This window comes from Sceloporus occidentalis, unplaced genomic scaffold (assembly GCF_023333645.1).
Source record: "Sceloporus occidentalis isolate IW3139 unplaced genomic scaffold, rSceOcc1.0.p SCAF_20, whole genome shotgun sequence".
Classification (NCBI taxonomy): Eukaryota; Metazoa; Chordata; class Lepidosauria; order Squamata; family Phrynosomatidae; genus Sceloporus; species Sceloporus occidentalis.
The window spans coordinates 10,402,849-10,425,455 of NW_028317000.1; the positions used below are offsets into that span (position 1 = coordinate 10,402,849).

The 22,607-nt window shown below is 44.5% G+C and overlaps 1 protein-coding gene across 2 annotated transcripts in view; it reads left to right on the plus strand.

Moving 5' to 3' along the window:
- The first annotated feature begins 3,646 nt into the window (after positions 1-3,646).
- The window catches only part of CNIH2 (cornichon family AMPA receptor auxiliary protein 2), an 89,492-nt gene continuing 70,531 nt past the window's right edge, over positions 3,647-22,607 (plus strand). The window contains exon 1 of one of the 2 annotated variants that reach the window (XR_016272158.1): positions 3,647-3,992. Coding sequence is in view for 1 of the 2 variants with exons in the window: in XM_089483490.1 (XP_089339616.1) it covers positions 3,912-3,992 (81 nt within the window). In the remaining variant the exon portion in view is untranslated. The remainder of the gene's footprint in view (positions 3,993-22,607) is intronic. The other variant, XM_089483490.1, reaches the window with a different exon arrangement.

Genomic DNA, 22,607 nt, shown 5'->3' on the forward strand with positions numbered 1-22,607 from the left:
AAGCTTGTAAAATGTGGTCTAGACGAGGTAACTGTTGCATGGATTTGTAACTGGTTGACCGGCCGAAGCCAAAGGTTGCTCAACAATGGCTCCTTTTCATCCTGGAGAGAGGTGACCAGTGGGGTCCCACAGGGATCTGTCCTGGGCCCAGTGCTATTCAACATCTTTATCAATGACTTGGATGATGGAATTGAGGGCATACTCGTCGAATTTGCAGATGACACCAAATTAGGAGGAGTAGCAAATACCCCAGAGGACAGGATCAACATTCCACATGGCCTTAATAGATTAGAAAGCTGGGGCAAAGCTCACAAAATGAACTTCAATAGGGAGAAATGTAAGGTACTGCACTTAGATGGGGGACACTTGGTTGAATGAAACTACATGTGAAAGGGATTCCACCTCAACATTAAGAAGAACATCCTGATAGTAAGAACTGTTCAACAGCGTAAGATGCTCCCTTGGAGTGTTTTGGAGTCTTGTTCTTTGGAGGTCTTTAAACAGAGGCTGGATGGCCATCTGTCGGGGTGTTTTGACTGAGAGTTCCTGCATGGCAGAATGGGGTTGGACTGGATGGCCCTCCTTGGGGTCTCTTCCAACTCTATGATTCAGTGAGTGCCATCTTGTCCTCCACTGCAGGCAAACCCCCTAAAAATGTCTGATGCCAGCCATTGGTAGGGGATTCTGTGCATTAGATAGTTCTAACAACAGAGGACATATCTGTGTCGTTCTTATAAAGCCCACGCATACATTGTGCTATATTGTGCACCTATCTCACATATGCATTCTTGTTGGATTTAAAAAAGCCTAAAATGCCAATGCACCAGATCATTTAAGGTCTTATAAAATCCCTCTTGTTCTAAAATGCACCCCCCCCACACACACTCACCTTCTGTACTGGCTATTCACACAGGTTTTCTTATGCAGCTCCCTCAGGCTTGGCCGCACTACTTTCCCTTCACAATTTTATTATATTTTTGAAATATTAATAACTACCTTTCTTTATGGATGTAGTACATCCAAGGCTAAAAAAAACCCTTGCAAGTATTAAGCACAAGAATTTAATCTTGTAACAAAACTTTAAAACTCAGAGAAGTTTCCTCTCCCTTGCAAAGCATATCCAGGCGCCTCAAAAGGCAGCTACCCTGGCATTTCATCTGATTCCCTTTCCTTCACTCCTACACACTCCATATGCTATTTACACACGCAATCGCATTTCCTCTTTCCCACCCAAACCCTTTTTGCTGTGGTTTTGACCCATTTCTCCTAAAGTCTCCTACACAGTGTGTGCGCCTCTCTATGGAATATAAGGCTGTGTGTGTCGGTAAGCGCAGTGGAGCATGGAGATACGTGTGGCAAAGAGAAAGGCCACAAGGAACCTGAACAAGAAGGAGCTGACTGAATGTGTGTCACTGGCTGCATCCACACTGGGGAAGTAGAATCAATATGACACCCCTTCAAATATTTGAACAGGGCTATAAAATCACCTCTTAGCCTTATCTTCTCCAGGCTAAACATCCCCAGCTCCCTAAGACAGTCCTCATAGGGCATGGCTTCCAGACCCTTCACCATTTTAGTCACTCTTCTTTAGACACGCTCCAGTTTCTCAATGTCCTTTTTGAATTGTGGTGGCCAGAACTGGACACAATATTCCAAGTGAGGCCTGACCAAAGCAGAGTACTGTGGCACTATTACTTCTCTTGATCTAGACACTATACTTCTATTGATGCAGCCTAGAATTGCATTGGCCTTTTTAGCTGCCGCATCGCACTGGTGACTCATGTTCAACTAGTGGTCTACTTGGACTCCCAGATCCCTTTCACACATATAAGTCTCTCCTTCAGCCAGGTGTCCCATCCTGTATCTGTGCATTTCGTTTTTCTCCCCAAGTGCCTTTCATTTCTCCGTGTTGAATTTCGTTTTGTTAGCTTTGGCCCAGCTTTCTTGTCTATTCAGGTCATTTTGAATTTTGATCCTGTACTTTAGAGTATTAGCTATTCCTCCTAATTTGGCGTCACGTGCAAATTTGATAAGTATGCCCCCAATTCTGTCATCTGATGGTCTTAGGTGACCCCTGTGAAAGGATGATTCGACCCCCAAAGGGATTGCAACCCACAGGTTGAGAACCGCTGACATAGAGAGAGTCTGAGAAGGCAAACTTTGTCTTTATGAAGTATGTGTGAGGCAGGGGTGAGCAAGACACAAGTGTGTGCGTTTGTATATGGGCTGCGCATTCTCATGCGTGCTTATCTTAGAGTCATAGTCGGAAGCTTTTATTTTTCTTGAGCGCCATTAGCCCATCTTCATTATTGATCTCACCCACTTTCCTCTGAATCTCTACATCTGAGTGAAGCTCCCTTCTTCAAAAGCACAGGCTTCCAGTCCAGCGAATGTCACAGCTGACCTTCTCAGTTGTTTTGACTGTTTCAAAGCATGATTAGGACCAACTCTGGCAGCTTCCAAATTCTTTGTCGTTGGACTAATTGAACTCTACTGCGGTCGCTTTACTTTGCAAGAAGGAAATAGGATAAAATAACTATTTGTTTAGGATTTAAGATTACAGGATAAGGTCCTTTTTGTCCCTTATACAAAATGGAAAATCAAGGTTTGATGGTTGAAATGTATACGTCTTTGAACATTTTCTGTCAGGACCAAGGTCAAGAGGGATGCGGCCACTAGGGGGAGCTGTTGCGGAAGCCATGGGCAGCTCTAGCGGCAGTTAGATGTCTCAGCATTTAAACAGAGCGTCAATGGAATGTTGATGCAACTGTCACTGAGGAGAGTGAGACAGTCTGCGCCTCAGAGTGGGTTGTCACTGGTGTGGAGGGTGTCGATGTATATAGTGTTTTACACAGTGGAACTTCTTCTATCTGAGAGAAGATTACAGCGTCTCTTTGCTCACTGAGAAAGCAGCAGCTGTTTCTCCAGCTCAGAGGTGGAGAATCTGGCGCCATACGTAGACGTGTTGCCTCACGCGTTGCGCAACATCAACATCAAAAGCGTTTTAACATTTTCAAACCGTGGATGCTTGAATCCATCTATACAAAATCAGTGTATAAGGAGCTCCTCGTTCTCTCATTTGCATGGCCCCGCCCCCTCTGGCCCCGCCCCTCGCGTCTCTCTCTATCTGTGGGACCCTACTGTTCCCCGGGCATCCGCTTCCTGCAGGACCAAGGGGCGGGGCTTACAGCTTCCTCCTAACCTTGCCTGGCCCCGCCCCCGCGCCTCTCTCCCTCTCTTTCCCTCAGTTGAGTCAGGCACTGCTCTCCAGGCGCACGCGCTTCCTCGAGGCCAACAGCCAAATTGGGCGGGGCTTCGCTTTCCCCCTCCCTTGCATGGCCCCGCCCCTCCACCGCCCTCGCGCCTCTCTCTCCCTTTCCCTCAGTCAGACTATGCTCTGCCCCGCGCACGCGCTTCCTGGAGACCAATATCCAAAGGAGGCGGGGCTTTTCTCTTCCCTCCTTTGCATGACTCCGCCCCCTCCGCCACCCTAGCGCTTGTTTCTATTTCCCTCAGACAGACCGTGCGAAAGGGGGCGGGGCTTCCATCTTCCCTTCTTTGCATGACCCCGCCTTCTCCACGCCCTCGCGCCTCTTTTTCCCCTCAGACAGACCCTGCTATCCTTGCGCACGCGCTTCTTCGAGACTAAGAGCCAAAAGGGGAGGGGCTTCCTTCTTCCCTCCTTTTCATGGCCCCGCCCTCTCTCTGCCTTTCCTTCAGTCAGTCGGCGGCGGCGGCGCCGCGAGGATGGAGGTGGTTCTTCGCACCGTGAACCTGTGAGTCCCTCAGCGCCTTCGTCCGTTCCTCGTTTGCAGGGCTGCCCTCGGCCACCGCCGCCGCCGCCGCCGCCGCCCTTCCTCGCCCTCCTCGTGAGGCAGGAGGCCCCCTGCCCGCCCTCTCGCCCGCCCGCCATGGCGTTCACCTTCGCCGCCTTCTGCTACATGCTCACCTTGGTCCTCTGCGCCTCCCTCATCTTCTTCGTCATCTGGCATGTGAGTAGAAGCTCCTTCTGTCTGGCTCAAGGCTGTGGAATTCTGGGAGTCGGAGTTTGTTGGGGGCCCAGAGCGGAGCGCACCCCACAACGTCCTCCAACTCCCAGGATTCCATAGCCTTGAGTTAAAGCGGTGCCAAAACGGGTTATTATTTTCCCAATGTGGATGCGGCCCAGATGCCTTTTGTGGGGGGGGGGGGGGGCTATAAAAGCCAAGGAGGTCTTTTTTGTGGAGCAGGTGGGGGAGCTCTAGGAGTCATGGGGGTCTTCTGTGGGGCTTAAGCTGGGCTATAAGAGCCTTGGGGGGCAGGTAGGGGGCTATAAGGGCAAAGGGGGGGTCTTCAGTGGGGCTAAAGGTGGCTTCTAAGAGCCATGGGGGTCTTTTGTGGGGCAGGTGGGGGCCTATAAAAGTAAAGGGGATCCTCTGTGGGTCTTAAGGTGGGCTCTAAGAGCAAAGGGGCAGGTGGGGGAGGGGCTGTAGATGCAAGGGAGGTCCTTTTGTGGGGCTTAAGGTGGGCTGTAAGAGCCAAGGGGGTCTTTTGTGGGGCAGGCGGGGGCAGCCTTTAAGAGCCAAGGAAGTCTTTCTTGTGGGGCAGGTGGGGGTCTATACGATAGGGCTCTTCTGTGGGGCTTAAGGTGGGCTCTAAGAGCAAAAGGGTTTTTTTGTGGGGCAGGTGGGGGGAGGGCTGTAAATGCAAAGGAGGTCTTCTGTGGGGCTTAAGGTGAGCTATAAGAGCCAATGGGGGTCTTTTTAGGGCAGGTGGTGTGGGGCTGGCCCTTGGGGCAGGTGGTGGTGGGGGGGAGATGTCAGTCCCTGCAGCTCGATGGAAGTCAGTGTGAAGGGCAGGGATGCATGGGTGGGAAGTGCCAGTGGGGCACCAGGTGGGTGCAGATGTGGGGCTTATGGTGGGAGGCCTGGAGGCTGTGGGGCTAGGAGAGCCCAGGGAGATGGACCATTGCTCATCAATGAAGAGAGAAGCCTTTCCCTTTCCCTTGAACCCAGAGCCAGATGGAGAGTGGGGATTTGAAGCCTAGAAGATCTGGTCCAGCACTGCAGAGTAGTCACTCTTTAAGCCAATTGCCCCCAACATGCTGGGGACTCATTTGACCAACCTACGAAAGGATGGAAGGCTGAGTCAACCTTGGAGCCTTGCAGGGGCCTGGCATCACCAAAGTGTGGGGCAGAGGCTTCCTGATGTGGGGTTCCATTCGAGAATGGAAAGGGCAGGTATAACAGGTGTGTGTGAATCCTATGCAACCAAAATGGATCTAAATGTGCAATACTGTAAGCAGCAGGTTTATATGGCAGGTTTAGTGCTTTCTTTTAGATGGAGTGCTATGTAGCTTAACAGGGCCTAATGACCCAAAGGCACCAGGTCCCATATGGTCTTGGAAGCTAAGCAGGGTCAGCCTTGGTTAGTATTTGGATGTGAGACCGCCAACAAATACCAGGTGTTGAAGGCTATACAGTGGGACCTTCTTATCCACTGGGGTTTGGTTCCAGGACCCGCTGGGGATACCAAAATCCGTGGATGCTCAAGTCCCATTAAATACAATGGCATAGTAAAATGGTGTCCCTTATGTAAAATTGAAAATCAAGATTTGCTATTTTGGATTCATACTTTTGAAATATATTTTCAAGCCGTGGATGCTTGAATCCATGGATAAAAAATTTGGGGATAAAGAGGACCAGCTGCATTTCAGAGGAAGGGGCTGGCCAAACCCACCTAGGAGTATTCCTTACCTAAGAAAACCCTATGGAATTGATGGGGTTGCCATAACTTGACAGGGGACTGGAAGAAACATTACAGAGACAGGTATGTGATGTAGAGATTTGAGCTTGCTGTTTGGCTAAGGATAGGATGAATTTTTTAAATGGAGGCGAAGCACATGGGTAGGAAGGTTGAACAAAATGCAGATGTGGATTCTGATTTTTTGGGGGGCTGGCTCATGTGTGGGAGTTGAAAAGCCCTCTGGGTTTGGAGTCCATAAGTATTGCATTATGGATTTTTGTGGTGCCATTTTTGAGCCTGGGCTCAGCCTGCAGTGTATGGGGTCAATGGGGGCCCTTAACATTCAAAGAATCTACTTTGGGGGAATAGTGTCAGGGCACCTTACCTTCACTGCCACTGCAAACTATTACATTTCCTCTCTCCTTTGCTTTCCATATAATAATTAATAAAGGTTTATTTGGGGTGAGGGGGAGATATATTGCGTCCTGTAGCTTCATATTTGCCATTCTTTTCATTACCTTTCCCCCTTTCACTGGAAGATTTTGACAGAAGAGGAGGAACAGAAGAAAGAGAAAGAAAGATGGAGGTAGTGGGGGAAAGAGAAATAAAATCCATCCCCTTTGTGGTTCTTATCACCCTTCCTCCAATTTTATTGATATCCCTAACTGACAGCTTCTCATTGAATGTAATTCCATCTAAGGAATTGGGTAGAATATGTGAAGTAGGAAGGTGGGTAGTAAAAAGGTGTGCTTCTTTATCATGCACTTTGGTTGTGCCTTTTCCTGGGGCTTCCTCCCTGGGGAGTCTTGATCCCTTTTCCCTTCCCACCATTTTTGTTGCTACCTTTTCGTGACACTTCCAGGGATCCCAGAAAGAAGAAAGGAAAGAAAAATCTCCTCCCTCTCTTGCTCCATTCTCTGCCATCCATCCCCTCTAGATTTGGCTTTGCCTTCTCCCCCCTTCCATCTGTAACTAAGGAACCTGGCTCTGGTTGCCATGGGAACTACATATGTTTACAAAATGATGTTCCCGACTAATAGTCCGGAGCTACCCGTCTTTTAACCCCTTGGCGGTGGCGGCGGCTGCCTTGTGTCTTTGTTCCCTCCTTCCAGTTCTGCTTGTTGGATTCAGACAAAACAGACCTTCCATAGGTGTTCATGGATCTGGTAAGATGCCAGGAGGGGGGAAGTTATGTATTATGAGGTGGAAAAAGGGTTGTCAGGTTCTGCCCTACAAGAATCCAGAGGGATGAAATCCAGAAATGCAGATCAGACTAAAGCATGGCAAGAAATTCTCACAGTGCATGGAGGCTGTGCATATTGAAGATCAGATCATGCACCTGTGGTCATACCTAAGATCCCTTAGCACAGCTTGGTTACCGCCCTTATTGCTGTTTAAGGACTCATCCGTTGGCCCAATTTGACAGGTGACTTGAAGGAAGGTACAGTCGCCTGTCAAATTTGGCCTAATTTCTTTTTTTTGCGGGGGAGGAATCTTCCCCCACCAACTTTTAGTGCCACACAGTCTGGAGAAGTGTTCTCTGAAGATGCCAGCCACAGATGCTGGCGAAACGTCAAGAATAAACCCTTCTAGAACATGGCCACATAACCCGAAAAACCCACAAAAAACCTATGTTCTGGGAGAACCTCAAAGGTCACACAATTTTTTATTTTTATTTATTTTATTTCTTTGGCATTTAAGCTGGTCCTGAAAGCTATTGACCATCACTTTCCCCCATTTTTATGGACTGGTATAGCCATGTTGAAACTGTAGTAGCATACAGATGGAGATACCCCCACCTCAGTCGTTTTAGGGCATACATCAGGATTTTGGTCTGCCTTGATAACTATGTGTAGAATTATAAGCTAGAGGACATACTTCTTTTGGGTGGATAAACCCTTTATATGAGGACGAGAATGAGGAATCCTGAGCTTGGCCTTTTTTCTAGAATCATACAGTTGGAAGAGGCCCCAAGAAGGGCCATCCAGTCTGACCCCATTCTGCCATGCAGGAACTCTCAATCAAAGCACCCCCGACAGATGGCCATCCAGCCTCTGTTTAAAGACCTCCAAAGAAGGAGACTCCACTACACTCCGAGGGACTGTCTTCCACTGTTGAACAGCTCTTAAGGTCAGGCAGTTCCTCCTAATATTTAGGAAGAATCCATTTTCCTGTAGCTTGAATCTATTTCTCTGCATCCTGTTCTCTGGAGCAGCAGTATGACACCCATTCTGATATTTAAACAGGACTATCATATGAGCTCTTACTCTTCTCTTCTCCAGCTTCCTAAGACTCTTCTCATAGGGATTGTACTTTCCAGATCCTTCACCATTTTGATTGCCCTCCTCTGGACATGCTTCTCCTTGTCAGCATCCTTTTTGAATTGTGGGGCCCAGAACTGGACATAGAATTCTAGATGTTTAGTTAGTGGCATGTGTGTGTGTGTGTGTGTGTGAGAGAGAGAGAGAGAGAGAATGTGTGTGTGTGTGGACACGCACATACACAGTTGATTGGCACGACCCTTAAATTGCAGTTAAGCTTCCACTGAAAGGCAAAAGTGCCACTGAGCATGAACAGAGCACCCCTCCTTTACTCCTGAGGCTATTTGGTATGGGGCCGTAACTCCATGTTATTTCTTGCATGCAGAATGTCTTACATTTTGGCATCTCTAGTTCGAAGCTGCTCAGTGTTTAGGCAGAATAGTTTGATGTTACTAACTGCCTTCAAGTCAACTCTGATCTCTGGTGACCCTGTTAACAAGAGACCTCCAAGTCACCCTGTCCTCAACTGCCCCACTCAGATCTTGCAGCTCCATAGCAGTGGCTTCTCAGATTGAGTCTATCCATGTAGAATGTGGTCTTCCTCTTTTCCTATTGTCTTTAGTAGTAGAAAATAGGAAAAACCTGCCTCTGCATAAAACCCTGGAGAGCTGCGGCTGGTTAGCATAGACAGTACTGGGAATACATAGACATGTGACAGGTTTCATCCCTTTTTCACATGTGAGGCTTAAATGGCCCTTTGAAATGTGACTTTCTGTATCACTTACATTAGCCTTCTCAGCTTGTCCAGAGGGGGATGATGAAAATGTTGAAGGGTATGGAAACAGTGCCTTATGGGGAGAGACCTAGGGAGCTGGGGATGTTTAGCCTGGAGGAGAGAAGGTTAAGAGGTGGTGTGATAGCCCTGTTGAAGTATTTGAAGGGTTGTCACATTGCAGATGGAGCAAGCTTGTTTTCTACTGCTCCAGGGACTGGGATCCAGAGCAATGGATTCTAGCTCCAGGAAAAGGGATTCCACCTAAACATTAGGAAGAACTTCCAAACAGAGTTATTTGACAGTGGAATATGCTAACTGGGAGATTGGTGGAGTCTCCTTTAAGCAGAGGTCTTTATACAGAGGCTGGATGGGGTGCTTTGATTGTGAGTTCCTGCATGGTAGGGGGTTGGACTGGATGGCCATTGGGGCCTCTTCCAACTCTATGATTTGCACAAATGGAAGAGAAGCATTCCATCATGTGGATCTGCCTTCTGACCACCATGTTTGCTCACAAGCCTCTGATGCTTATAAATGAAATGATCATTTATACAGTACTGTAGAGAGGGTTGAGCTAAGCAGAAGAGCAGACATCTCACATGTGGGGGTTCCCAGGATAACCCCCAGTTAAATAAAGATTTCAGTTGGGTTGGAGTAACCACAGTGGACTAGATGAGTCCCCTTGATTTCCTCCTTTTCCCTTTGTACATATCTCTTCCTGCCTGTCTGTGATCAGGGAGAAGCTGAGGGGGATAATGATCAACAAGGATGGATTTGAAGTCCATCATTTTTCATTTGAGAAGCACTGGGTCGTGGTGACATGCTAGCTTTAGCAGGCTGTGCTGATGGGGAGTGAATCAAACTGGTCGCTGCTGTGGCCCGGTTCATCACAGCTTACAGCTAAGGAAAGATGCTTGGAAGTTGCATGAAGAATAAAAGCTGTGCATTGGAGGAAAATCTGGCTCCAGTATCCCAGTCAAGCCATTGTGTGGTTGCTTTTTCTTTCCACTTCCCTCCCCATTTGCCTCCACTCTCTGAAAGGTTGCAATATTAGCATGGAGAGCCTCTCTTTGCAGGTCATCTCAAGCCCAGGTTCAGTGAAGGTGTTTAACCTGTTATTGAATCTGAACTAAGTCATATTTCAATTGTTAAAAAAGAGACAAGGACACTTCACTCACCAGGTCAGAGAAACATACAGAGAACTGCCACTCTGCCATTCTAAGCATTGCTTCCCTGCCACCCAGGGCCTCCTGTTGTATTTGTAGTGACCCCATAAATGAAAGACCTCTGAGAGTCCTGATCATCAGCAGTCCCATTTAGGTCTTGCAAACTCAGATTCATGGGTTCCTTCTTTCATTTAATCAATCAGTGTACACATTTTTTAAAAAAAGTGACTTGCACATCTTTCAAATTCTTTCCCTCATGGATTAGAGCAGGGCTGACAATCCTGCAGGCCTTGTATGGCACAAACACATGCGCGCACACATAGGTTTTTTTTCCAGGTCCTGGACTTTGAGGAATCCTGCCCCAAACCCCCAAACCAGGTAGGGAGGGATGGCTATTTTTGCTCCAGGAAGCCTCCAGCTGTGTCAGGTCAAAAGCTTGCATTATGTGTTTTATCCATTTTAGATGGCCAGTCAAGTTATCGCTCCTTTGCAGATTTTGAATTTTAATTTGCACTTTATTTGTTTTCAGGATGCCAGTAATTTGTGGGTAAACACCAGCAGCAAAATCAGTTATGCAAGATAACCACATATTAATGTGTAATCGTATTCCAGTGGTTGATAAGTAAACCATACATTTATCATTCGTTTATACTTCTAGCATAATCATAGAATCACAGAGTTGGAAGAGACCCCAAGGGCCATCCAGTCCAACCCATTGTGCCATGCAGGAACTCAAAATCAAAGCATCCTTGACAGATGGCCATTTAAAGACCTCCAAGGAAGGAGACACCACCGCTCTCCATTGAGGAAGTGTGTTCCACTGTCAAACAGCTCTTATGTCAATAAGTTCTTCCTAATGTTGAGGTGGAATTTCTTTTCCTGGAGCTTGCGTCCATTGTACTTTCTACTTTACTCCATTTAGGATGTGTAATTTGAATCAAATATGCTGGGGTCCATATACATTATTAGAATACCTGGTAGAATCATAGAATCATTGAGTTGGAAGAGACCACAAGGGCCATCCAGTCCAACCCCCTGCTCCCTGGTAATGCTTTAGCAGTTCATGTATGGAGTGAAAAAGAGATACAGAAGTGGTCCCATATCCAGGTTCTGAGCCAATCTCCAACCAGTGTAGATTCAACATGATTCTTACATCCCATGCTTTCCCAAAACAGTGCCCTACTGCTCCAGGGCATCCCCTTTCAGCAGGTGAGGGAGAACTTCTGGGGCAGGGGAGGGATTGGACCTCATGGTCTTATCTCTTGTCTTGCCCAGCCTTTGCAATACATTGGAAAAGATAATTGTGTGAATGAAGGGAACTGTGCCCTTGGAGATCACGAGCAAAACATTTGTGCCTGCTGGGTATGTTTTTAACTCACTGGGTCCCCACATTTAGCAGCTGTAGTTGCCCTGGCAACCAATTGTACCTCTTAGGCCTAGGATGTTGAGGTGGAAGAAAAATGACATTGTTATCCCCCCCTCCGCCTCTTCTTCCTCTTCCATTTCTCTCCTCTCCTTAAAGAATTATGAGGAAGCTTCATCTCTCTTCCCACCACCTTAAAGGAAGTTTCTTCTGTCAGTGAGAACAGGGAGACTGTTTATGGGGGTGGATGGCAATGTAACAGCCACTGAGTTCCCAAGCCTTTGATATTTGTTCAGGTTGAAAAATGGCTTGATGTGAAATTAATGATACTCAGGGTACTCGTCGCCCCCAGTTCTTGGATTGTTTTGGCCAATTTAGCTCCAGATTTCCCAGTAGTATATAGGGAGGGGATGATAAAGAAACAGAAGGGGTATCTCGTGATCAAGGACAGAAGGAAAGGGAGTCAGAAGACACTGGATTGTGTGGTCATTCCATGCTGTATAGTCTGTACATTGTGTGAAAAAATGCCAAAGGATGCATAATGTGAGCAACTTTTAACTAATCTGGAGAGACAGGAAGCAGAAAAACAGTCTGATATGTTCTTATTAAGTAAAAGAACATAAGAAAAGAAGATCTGTATCCAAAAGGTTGATCTCATTGAGCATTCTGTTTCCTCAGTGGTCAAGCAGATGCTTAGGGGAAAGCTAAATTCAGGACCATTGAGACGCCCTGGAGATACTACATAGACAGCATGACAATTGACCACTGCTAGTCTTTCCTGCTGTGAATTTGTCTAAACATCTAAAACTATCCAATATGTTGATTTCTCTGTATTTTATGATAGCGGATTCCACAATTTAACAGTGAGTTTTGTGAGGAAGTGCTTCCTTTTTATTTACCCTGAGTCCCTCGCCATTCATCTTCAGCAGATGACTCCTTTTGGAGTTGGGACACTCAATCAACTGTAGATCGATTTAATCAAGAAAGCCATTGCCATAGGTTGCCATAGGTCAAACCAGCTTTTTGCAAATTGTGCATAATTTTATTCCTCTGTTCTTTTTTTTTTTCTTAAAGAGTGTCAAAAGTTTTTATCTTTCCCTCACATAGAAGTTTCTTCAGTCTCCTCACTCCATTTTGGTTGCTCTTTTCTGCATCCAGATTTAACCTCCTGTGGTTGTGGTGAAAGGCTGCAAGACCGAGGGAGTATCTAGAGCTAATACATAGATGATATCACCACCAATCTGTTTGTTATGAAGAATTGGCCTCCATTTTGTCTTACACTTTTATGAAAGAGCTTTGAATTGTGTACATGGTGTCTCTATGCTTTCATCTTCACCACAACCATGTGAGATCAGGATGAGAAATGGGACATAGCCTGTTCATGGATAAAACACTGTTCTGTATGTAAAAGGTCCTTGGTTCAAACCCTATCATCTCCAGGTAGGGTCAGAAAAGACCCCCATGTCTAACTGTATAGAGCTTCTTCCTATCAGTATAAAGATGGGGAATTTTGGTCCTTTCAGTTACTCTGGACTTCATTGCCTCTTCTGTGATTTTGGTCCCTCCAGGCCCTATGAGGAATGGCTTAAGAACTGGGTATATTTACCTTGAAAATGACTGAGAGATGAAATAATAGCTGTCTTTCAATATGTGAAGGGAAGGGACGTGAGCAGCTTCAGAGACTAAGAGAAGAATCAATGGATTCTAATTACTAGAAAAAAAGATTTAAATTCTAGGCACCCCACTCAGTATGACTGACAGTAAGGGATTCTGAGGTCCAAAATATCTGGTGAGACAAAGGATGTGGGATTGAGGCTATATTTGAATTGGGGACTAATCCACCCTACCTCTCCAAGCAATGGACTGTAAATGTTAAACCTTAGATCAGGACTGGGATTTATGCAGACCTTGATGTTGTCAGACTGCACCTTCCTGCAGCTCTAGCCAGTATAACCAGTGGGGAAGAATGATGGGACTTACAATTCACCAACATCTGGAAGGTTGCATATTTCTACCTTGCTTTAGCTATCTGCACAATTTTCTCCTCTCCCATTTTAGTCATTTCTTCGAACTTTCAACTTTTTTTTTATGGGACCTAAATATCATAAAGGCACCAGATCCTATTTGATCTTGGAAGCTAAGCAGGGTCAGCCCTGGATGTGAGATCACTAGCAAACACCAAAGAGCTATAGGTTATATTTCAGAAGAAGCAACTGGCAAAAATACCGCTGTGTATTTCTTGCCTAGGAGAACCCTATGAAATTCAGTCGACAGATGACTTATTATTATTATTATTTATTTATTTATATAGCGCTGTAGATTTGCACAGCGCTGTACATAAAACAATAAATATATAAGAGTAAGCCTACCTATGGTGTACAATCTAAGATATAATAGGATAATACATTATTATTATTATTATTTATTATTAACCTTTATTTATAAAGCGCTGTAAATTTACACAGCGCTGTACATACAATCTTTTTAATTGGGCGGTTCCCTGCTATGAAATACATAGCAATACAGGAAATGGTTCAATAAAACAGGCAACAAAAAGAACATCAAATAGTAAATGATAATCATATAATGCCTGGGAATGCTTCTCTGAACAGGATGGTCTTCAACTCCGTTTTGAAGCTGGTTAAGGAAGTGATGGCCCTTGCTTCTCACGGGGGAAGAAGGTTCCAGGAGTGAGGGGCAGCAAGTAAAAAGGGTCGAATCCAAGATAGGGCAGAGAAAATCCTGGGCTGAGACAGCCGACCTCGACTACCAGAACAGAGGGCCTGAGTGGGAATGTGAGGAGAGAGAAGGTCTGATAAATAAGGAGGGGCCAGTCCATGGAGGGCTTTAAACGTTGACAGCAGGAGCTTATACAGTACTGAATGTGGAAAGGGAGGGGGAGCCAGTGAAGGGATGCCAACACAAGAGAGATATGGTCACAGCGGTGGGCAGATGTGATAATGCGTGCAGCTGAATGCTGGACAGAAATTAAAGGACGGAGGTGAGAAAGAGGAAGCCCAGGAGGATGTTACAGTAACCAAGTCATGAGACCACTAGGGCATGGACCAGGATCTTGGCAGTAGAAGCGGAGAGAAAAGGTCGGATTTTGGCAATATTGTATAAAAAGAATCTACAAGCCTTGGCTGTGGTCTGAATCTGAAGGATACACAACAGAAGAATCAAAGATAAAACCAAGACTATGGGCTTGCTGGACTGGTTGAATAGAAATGTTGTCCACAGAGACAGAAAGGAGTGTTGAAGAGTGGACTTAGGAGGAAAGACAAGAAGCTCCGTCTTGGACATGTTGAGCTTCAAACGGCGATGGCGCATCCACTGCGAGACAGCCGTGAGACATGATGAAACTTGCTGTTCAAGGCTTGGAGAAAGGTCAGGGGTGGAAAGATACAACTGGGTGTCATCGGCATACAGATGGTAGGAAAACCCAAAAGAGCTAATGAGTTTACCTAAGGATAGTGTGTAGAGAGAAAACAGAAGGGGACCCCGAACAGAGCCCTGGGGAACTCCAACAGATAAGGGAACGGAGGGCGAAGTCTGACCACCTGTGACCACTGCAAAAGATCTGCCTGACAAATAAGATCTAAACCAGTCGAGAACAGAGTCAGAGAACCCAAGGTCAGAAAGTATATCAACTAGATTTGAAGGCACACACATGAACAGAAAGATTATGAAGAACCTCTTTAGTGTAAGATCTTTTTTTACAGCAGAATAGACTGCCTTGAAGGATGGTGGGCTCTCCTTTTTTGGCGGTTTTTAAACAGAGGTTGGGTGACCATTTTTTGGGAGTGTTTTAATTGTGGTTTTCTGCATGGCAGGAAGTTGGATGATAGCCCTTGCAATCCATTTCATCATAGTGATTCTGTGACATAGCCAATGGCCTGAGATTATTGGAATTGAGGTCCAAAACATCTTGAGGGCCACAGATTCTCCTCCACAGTATAAGGAGTATGGATTTAGGTCAGGAATCATTCAGCCTAAAGAGCATCTTCCTACATTTGAATCTGGCTGCTAGCATACCAGCTGTGGGTTGGCTTTCCCTGGAACTGAAAACGTCACCATTTTCCTTTCCCTTTCCTTCTAACATCCTTTTAGGGTGTTTGTGTATGTTATTGAGTATTAACCACCTATCATGCATCTGGCCCAGCCATAATACCCTTCTCCAGGACACTTATTATAAGCTGTTTTGACATGAGCAGACCAATTTCATTTATTTTCTCCTGCCACCTCCCATTCTTCTTCCAGTCTCCAATGTTATAAATACTCTGGAAACACCCAGAAAGGAGGAAGTTAAATGTTCTTTTTTAAAAACACCTCTTTTGGCTTGTGTACTTCCATATACATAAGGAAGCCTCCTGAGTATGTATTGTTTGTTCATTTATTTTATTTATACGCTTTCTCCCAGACCAGGAACCAAGGAGGCTTCCATAGCGTATTAAAAATATTTTCAAAAAGTTCAAGACAAATTTTAAAAACACCACATTCAAGTACTGTAAAACTGATTTAAAAACTCAGAAAATGTAAAAACATAAAACATACATTTATGTTTAAAACCTTCCCTGATTAAGCATTAAAAAGCGTGCTTAAATAAGAATGTTTTTGCCTGTCGGTGGGAGCAGCCACCAAGAAGGCTCTCTCTCTCTTGTGATGGTTGCGGGACTAAGAGAAAACCTTCCTGATGATCTTAAAACTCTGCCAGGTTCATATGGGAAGATGCGGCTTTTCAAATAAAACCTAAGTTATTAATCACAACTAGCACTTTGAATTGTGCCCAGAAAGAAACCTGGTTGCCAGTGAAGCTGTAGGAACTGCTCTTTTTATTTTTGTATGGTAATGTTTTATTCCCAGATTAATTGCATTTTAAAAAATTGATATCTCACCTTTCTACTGACATGGAGGCATGAAACACAAGACAGGTTACAACAACATCAATTTGTTGTATCAATTTAAACCAAATAACCAAAAAAGTTTAGAAGAACAATTAATTAGCCGTCATGTCAGTACTTCATATGCCCTATGATGTTTAGCCTGGAGAAAAGATTAAGCGGGGATATGATAGCCCTGTTTAAATATTTGAAGGGGTGTCACATTGAGGAGGGAACAAGCTTGTTTTCTGCTGCTCCAGAGAACAGGACCAGGTACAGTGGATCCAAGCTGCAGGAAAAGAGATTCCACCTCAACATTAGGAGGAACTTCCTGACAGTAAGGGCTATTCGACAGTGGAACAAACTCCCTCGGAGTGTAGTGGAGTCTCCTCCTTTGGAGGTCTTTAAGCAGAGGCTGGATGGCCATCTGTCGGGGATGCTTTGATTTGGATTTCTTGCATGGCAGGGGGTTGGTCTGGATGGCCCTTGTGGTCTCTTCCAACTCTATGATTCTATGATTCCATTGATTTTGACCACAGAATTATAGAGCTGGAAGGGATCACAAGGCCCATCCAGTCCATTTCCTGCCATGTAGGAAAATGCAGCTATAGTACAGCTCTCCAGAAAATGACTATCCAATCTCTGTTTAAAGACATTCAGAGAAAGGAGAGTCCATCAGTTTCCCATGCAGTCTTATTGTACTGTCAAACAGATCTTGTTGTTGGGAAGGACTTCCTAATGTTTATGTGGAATCTTTTTTTTTTTTTTTTGTAATTTGAATCTGGTAGTTTCTGTTCTAGTCTCGGGAGCAGCAGAAAACAAGGTCACTCCATCTTCTGCATTACATTCCTTCAGGTATTTAAATATGGCTATCATATTACATCTCTTCTCCAAGCTAAACATACCCAACTCTCTAAGCTGCTCCTGTTAGGACTTAGTTTCCAAATCTTTTAGTATTTTGGAGTCTCTCCTGTGGATGTTTTGAATAGTGAACCACATGTTTTGAATTGTGATGCCAAGGACCTGACCGCACAGTCCAAAGCAGAATAGAGTAGTACTATCACTTCTTTTGGTCTGGCTGCTATCCTCCTGTAGATTCAGCCTAGGATTGCAGTGGCTTTTTAGATTGCTGCATCAATTTGTTGACTCATGTTTAACTTGTACTCTACAAAGTCCTCTGGAACCTTTTCAGATGTACTGTTATCAAGTCAAATGTCACCCCTCCTGTATCTGTGTGTTTAATTTTCCCTCCCTAAATATAGTACCTTACATTTATTCCTATTGAAATTTGTTTTGTTAGATTTAGCCTAGCTTTCCAATTGGTTAAGGTCATGCTGACTCCTGATTCTGTCCTCTTAGGTCATCTGAAAATTTGAGAAGCATGCTCTCTATTTGGCCTAAGATAATTTAGAAAGCATAACAATAAAGATACAGGTGCAACACACATACCTTGGTTCAAACCTTATTGCAGAACTAATTTGTTGCTAAATGTCAGTTTAAATAAAAATATTTCTATTTGTCAAGGAAAGGAGAGGAGAGGAGAGTGGGAGACAGCCTAGACTCTGGACGGAATTTCCCAGCCTGAGTTTTCAGTTTCTTGAGTTTGATATTAAGGGGGAACAAGGGTTCACTGCAATGAAATGTTGCATTCGGTGAACAGTGCCACTTCCACAACACTCCATTCTGCTCTCAACCCCAGTTTTTCAAATGTTTATTCTTGGTGTTGCTGTTGTGATGCTTGGAGTTTTTTTGTTTGGGAGAAGTTAGAATCATAGTGTTGGAAGAGACCATAGGGGCCAATCAGTCCAGCCTCCTGCCATGCAGGACTCCACAATTGAAGCGCCCTCGACAGATGGCTATAGAGCCTCTGTTTAAAAACCTCCAAAGAAGGAGACTCTATCACCCTCTGAGTGACTATTTTCCACTGCTGAACAGCTCTTAATGTCCGGAAGTTCCTCCTGAGATTTAGGTGGAATCTCTTTTCCTTGTAGTTTGAATCTATTGCTCCTTGTCCTAGTCTCTGGAGCCGTGGAAAACAAACTCTAGAAAATAAGTTGGCTCACTACATTTTAATATTTAGAGCTTTTTTTGTTCTTCTAAAAAAAAAAAACCCATCTAGATTTCCACTAAGGGCTGGAGCAGATGGGCAGGAAAAAGCGGCTCAATTCTGCATTTTCCAAAAGCAGATTGAAACCCCACTGCCCACACGGCCTGCTCCCAAGGTGGGCAAGATACCCCCAGGAAGATCACATAGTGTGGCGTCATCCATCATGCATGCGCACAAATCCACCACCTGCAGCCTCCAAGTACCTCCTATGTCCTGCCCAGATGCCATTCTATTGGATGGCTGCTCCTTTGAATGATCATACAGTCGCATGTGCGATGCTTCACTGGTACAGAGAATCATGCCCCTTTCACCCCAGCCCCCCCGCCCCAGTTGGGCTGTTTGTTTTTATGTATGTTGTAAATACATTCATTTGAGTTGTTGCACTTTCTTTTTTTCTTTCTTTTTTTGCTTTGCTGCAGCCATGCATTGGCCCCGGCTGTTTATATGCAGGTGGGAAGATAACAGCATCATAGAGTTGGAAGAGACCACAAGGGCCATCCAGTCTAACCCCATTCTGCCATGCAGGAAATCACAGTCAAACATCCCCAACAAATGGCCATCCAGCCTTTGTTTAAAGATCTCCAAAGAATGAGACTCCATCACTCTCCAAGGGAGTGTGTTCCATTGTCTAACAGTTCTTACTGTCAGGAAGTTCCTCCTAATGTTGAGATGGAATCTCTTTTCCTGTAGCTTGCAACCTTTGTTCCGGGTCCTATTCTCTGGACCAGCAGAAAACAACATCCTCAATGTGACACCCCTTCAAATACTTAAACAGTGCTATCATATCACCTCTTATAACCATCTGTTCACCATACTGAACACACCCATCTCCCTAAGTTGCTCCTTATAAGACAAGGTTTCCAGACCGTTCACCATAATGGTTGCCAACGTTCTCCAGTTTGACAACATCCTTTTTTAATTGTGGTGCCCAGAACTGGACACATTGTTCTCGGTGAGATCTGCCCAAAACAGAATAGAATGGCACCATTACTTCCTTTGATCTAGACACTTCTATTGATGGCAGCCTAGAAGCTCATTCTGTTGATGCAGCCTAGATGTGCATTTTCCAGGCTAAGCTGGAGTATCCCAGTTTCTTTTTGCTCTAGTTTTTAGCCCCAGAGTGCAGCTTCATTTCAGTTTCCACCTGCTTTGGAGGCTTGCATCATCTAAACACCCCACCTTGAAAGTGGCTGGAAGCTGCTTTATTTTGCCTGTCTGTTTCTCTTCTAAGTCTTGTTTTTCAGTGTGATCTCATTTTGTGTACATTTGTGTTGGCACCCATTCCCTGAGTTCACTATTAGGAATTATTAGGAGTGCACTGGACTACCTTGCAGGGTGTTTGTAAGGATTAATTGGATTACTTTCAAGCATTATATATATGTATATGGGTATGTGTATGTATGTATATATGTATGTATGTATGCTCCAAAAACTGCATATATATTTGATGTTAATATAATTATTGACCATCAATAATATTGGACAAGATAGGGAGAGAGAGAGAGAGATGCATTTTTGGTACATTCAAAGATCCTAAGTTGATGTATGTAAGTTTACACTAACCCCAGGCTGTTAATGTTTTTATGCAGAATACCCGTTTTATTGGCTAATTATATAATAATTAAAAAGCAAACAGTCCTCTCCTTTTCCCTCTGTCTTTTCAAAACAACTGGGATCCTTTCATGTGGCAGTGATGCCCCCACTCCAAAAGCCCACAGTGACCCACATTTGCAGAATTCCAGGGAGACTGGGAAATGTTTGGAGATTCCTGTGAAATGCTGTTTAGTTAGCACAACTGTAAGAAGATGCTTAGCTTAGCTGCAAAGGAAAAGAAAATAAGATAATTTCTGCCCTAGGGTGGGACACCATTTGATCAAGGGTTTGCAGACTCACTTTCAAGATATGTTTTTCAGTGCCAGGGCTCAGTTCTGAAATGTGTGAAATAATAATGCTTTATTAGCATTAGGGAGTTGGTTGTTATGAGGTGCCTGGATGCTTTTCAGACTGAGTTAGACAACTTTATGCAATCTAGTTCTCTTGTTGGCTGTGGCTATGATAGATGAGAATGTCACCTCCCATTTGGGAGATGAAGATAATAAATATAATGACAATAATGAAGATAATATCAGCATTCAGTTACTTGATAACCAGAGGATAGATGACTGCATTTTGTTTTAAGCAGCAGAAGCTAGTCATCTATCTCTCATGTGTAATTCTGAGAAGCACCTGCCTTGCCATGAAGTCCGGGCTTTCAAATAAAATAAAATAAAATCATATTGTTGATCATTAACAAATTTTCCTTGAACATGTGCAGAATGTTTTTATCCGTACCAACAAATAAGTTGCTGTATTTTTATCTCCTTTAAGGCAGGGCTGTGACTGCAGATGGGTGTGGGTGCAGATCACACCAGGTGACACCTCAGAGGAGGCATGTCCCCCAGTGCACTGGTCAGAAGGGGTGCCAAAGTTTTGGTGACTTTCTGGCTGGCAGGAAAAGAGTCTCTTCCTTCTTCCACCCACACAGTAGCTCTGTCAAAAAAGACTCCTGGGCCAGCAGGAGCAAGTGATGAAAGTCTGGGTGTCCAGGTCTTGTGGCTTTGGTGGTGGGAACCAGAAAGGGAATCCCCTCCCTCTCTTGACTGATCAGCACCTCTGTCTTCTCCTCTAGTCCTTTGGTGGTAGCAGTAGCCTGGTGGCTCAACCCTGCACATACTTCTGCTATTGCTGCACGTTCCTTCAAGGTGCTGTGGGACCCTGAGGAGTTGAACGACAGCAGCTCATCTCTTCCCTCCTGGCATTGCTCATCTGTGCAGGGCACTATGGTGCCCCAAGGAGATGAGTAACATTGGCAACAGCACTCAACCTTTCCCCCACCTTGCCACTGCCACTGTTTGTCTCTTTGGGGCACCACAGCCCCCCAAGGAGATGAGTGGCAGGAATGTGGAGAACTTGGCCCTCCACTGCCAACGTAATGGACTTGGTGAGTTTTTAACTTACACACATATACATGCTCACACCTGTTTTGTAGGGGATGTTAAAAAAAATGATCCACACTAGGTGTCAAATAAGCCCATTATGCCACTGTTTTAAAGAAACATACCATATATATTTGACTGTAAGTTGACCTCATGTATAAATCAGGGGCAGGTTTTGGGGACAAAATTATGGATTTTGTTATAACCCATGGGTAAGTTGATGGTAAAACTTAGAGGCAAGGAGCTAAATAAATAAATAAAGTTGCTAAAGGATGAAGCAAAGGAAAACAATGCCAAAGAACTAACAAAATTACAACAAGCATAACTATTTGTGCCCAAACTAAAGGCTGGGTGGATGAGAAGGTAAAGGGGGTTCGGTGTTTCCAGGACAGATGGCACCAGTGGATGGTTCCTTTTGTATTGAAGTTAAAGTACAATTCTTACATTGACTCATGGATAAGCCGACTCAGTTTTTTTGGGTCAATTTCTTGACCAAAATTTCTCGTCATATACATGCATATCTACAGTAGATTGTGGACCAAAAGGTGTTAGCTTCTGAGTTGTGTTGACCCCATTACTTTCATTGTTAGTGGAATCTGGGAGCAATGCCTCAATGCAGCACACCTACACTATATAACTGTTGTAAGTGCTTTCTTAGTTGAAACTGTTCATCTCTCTACTTGACAGTTGGTATTCTTGTGCAAATCTTTTGTCTGAAACCATGACAAGCCATAAAAGCAACACAGGCCCTCAACCTTTGGTTCTGCAGATGGCTCAGGTTCTGCAGATTTCACTTCCCAGAAGCTCAGACAACATGAGCAGTAGTCAGCAATTATGAAAATCCAAAACATCTGGAGATCTAAGGTTGAAAACTGCAGGTGTCAGTGATGCTGCCGCAGATGCACCAACAGTCAACCTTTGTATAAGGCCACTTCCTGGGTTCTTATTGTGGGAAAGGCTGTAGTCTCAGGTTCAATCCAGTCGGACTCTGATGAGAGCAAGTCAAAATCTGTGAGAAAAGAATTAAGATTCAAATAATTAGATTGTCCTTACAGCAGGTACAGTACTGCAAATCCTCAAAGGCTGTAATTTTAAAGGCTTAAATCTAATTGTTATTCCCCACTAGAGTAGACCCACTGAATCACTGGGAACATGGTAGTATTTATGTAAAGATTCAGTGAATGTACTACAGTGATGATTAGCAGTTGGATTGAGACTCAGAGCACCCAGTCCCTCTTTCATCTCAAGTTATACATATGGGATTTCTAGGCTACAAGCTTTATTCTGCTTCCCTCCCTTGATCTATGTAGTTCCATAAAATGTGAGCCAGTGTGGTGTAGTGGTTTGACCACTGAACTA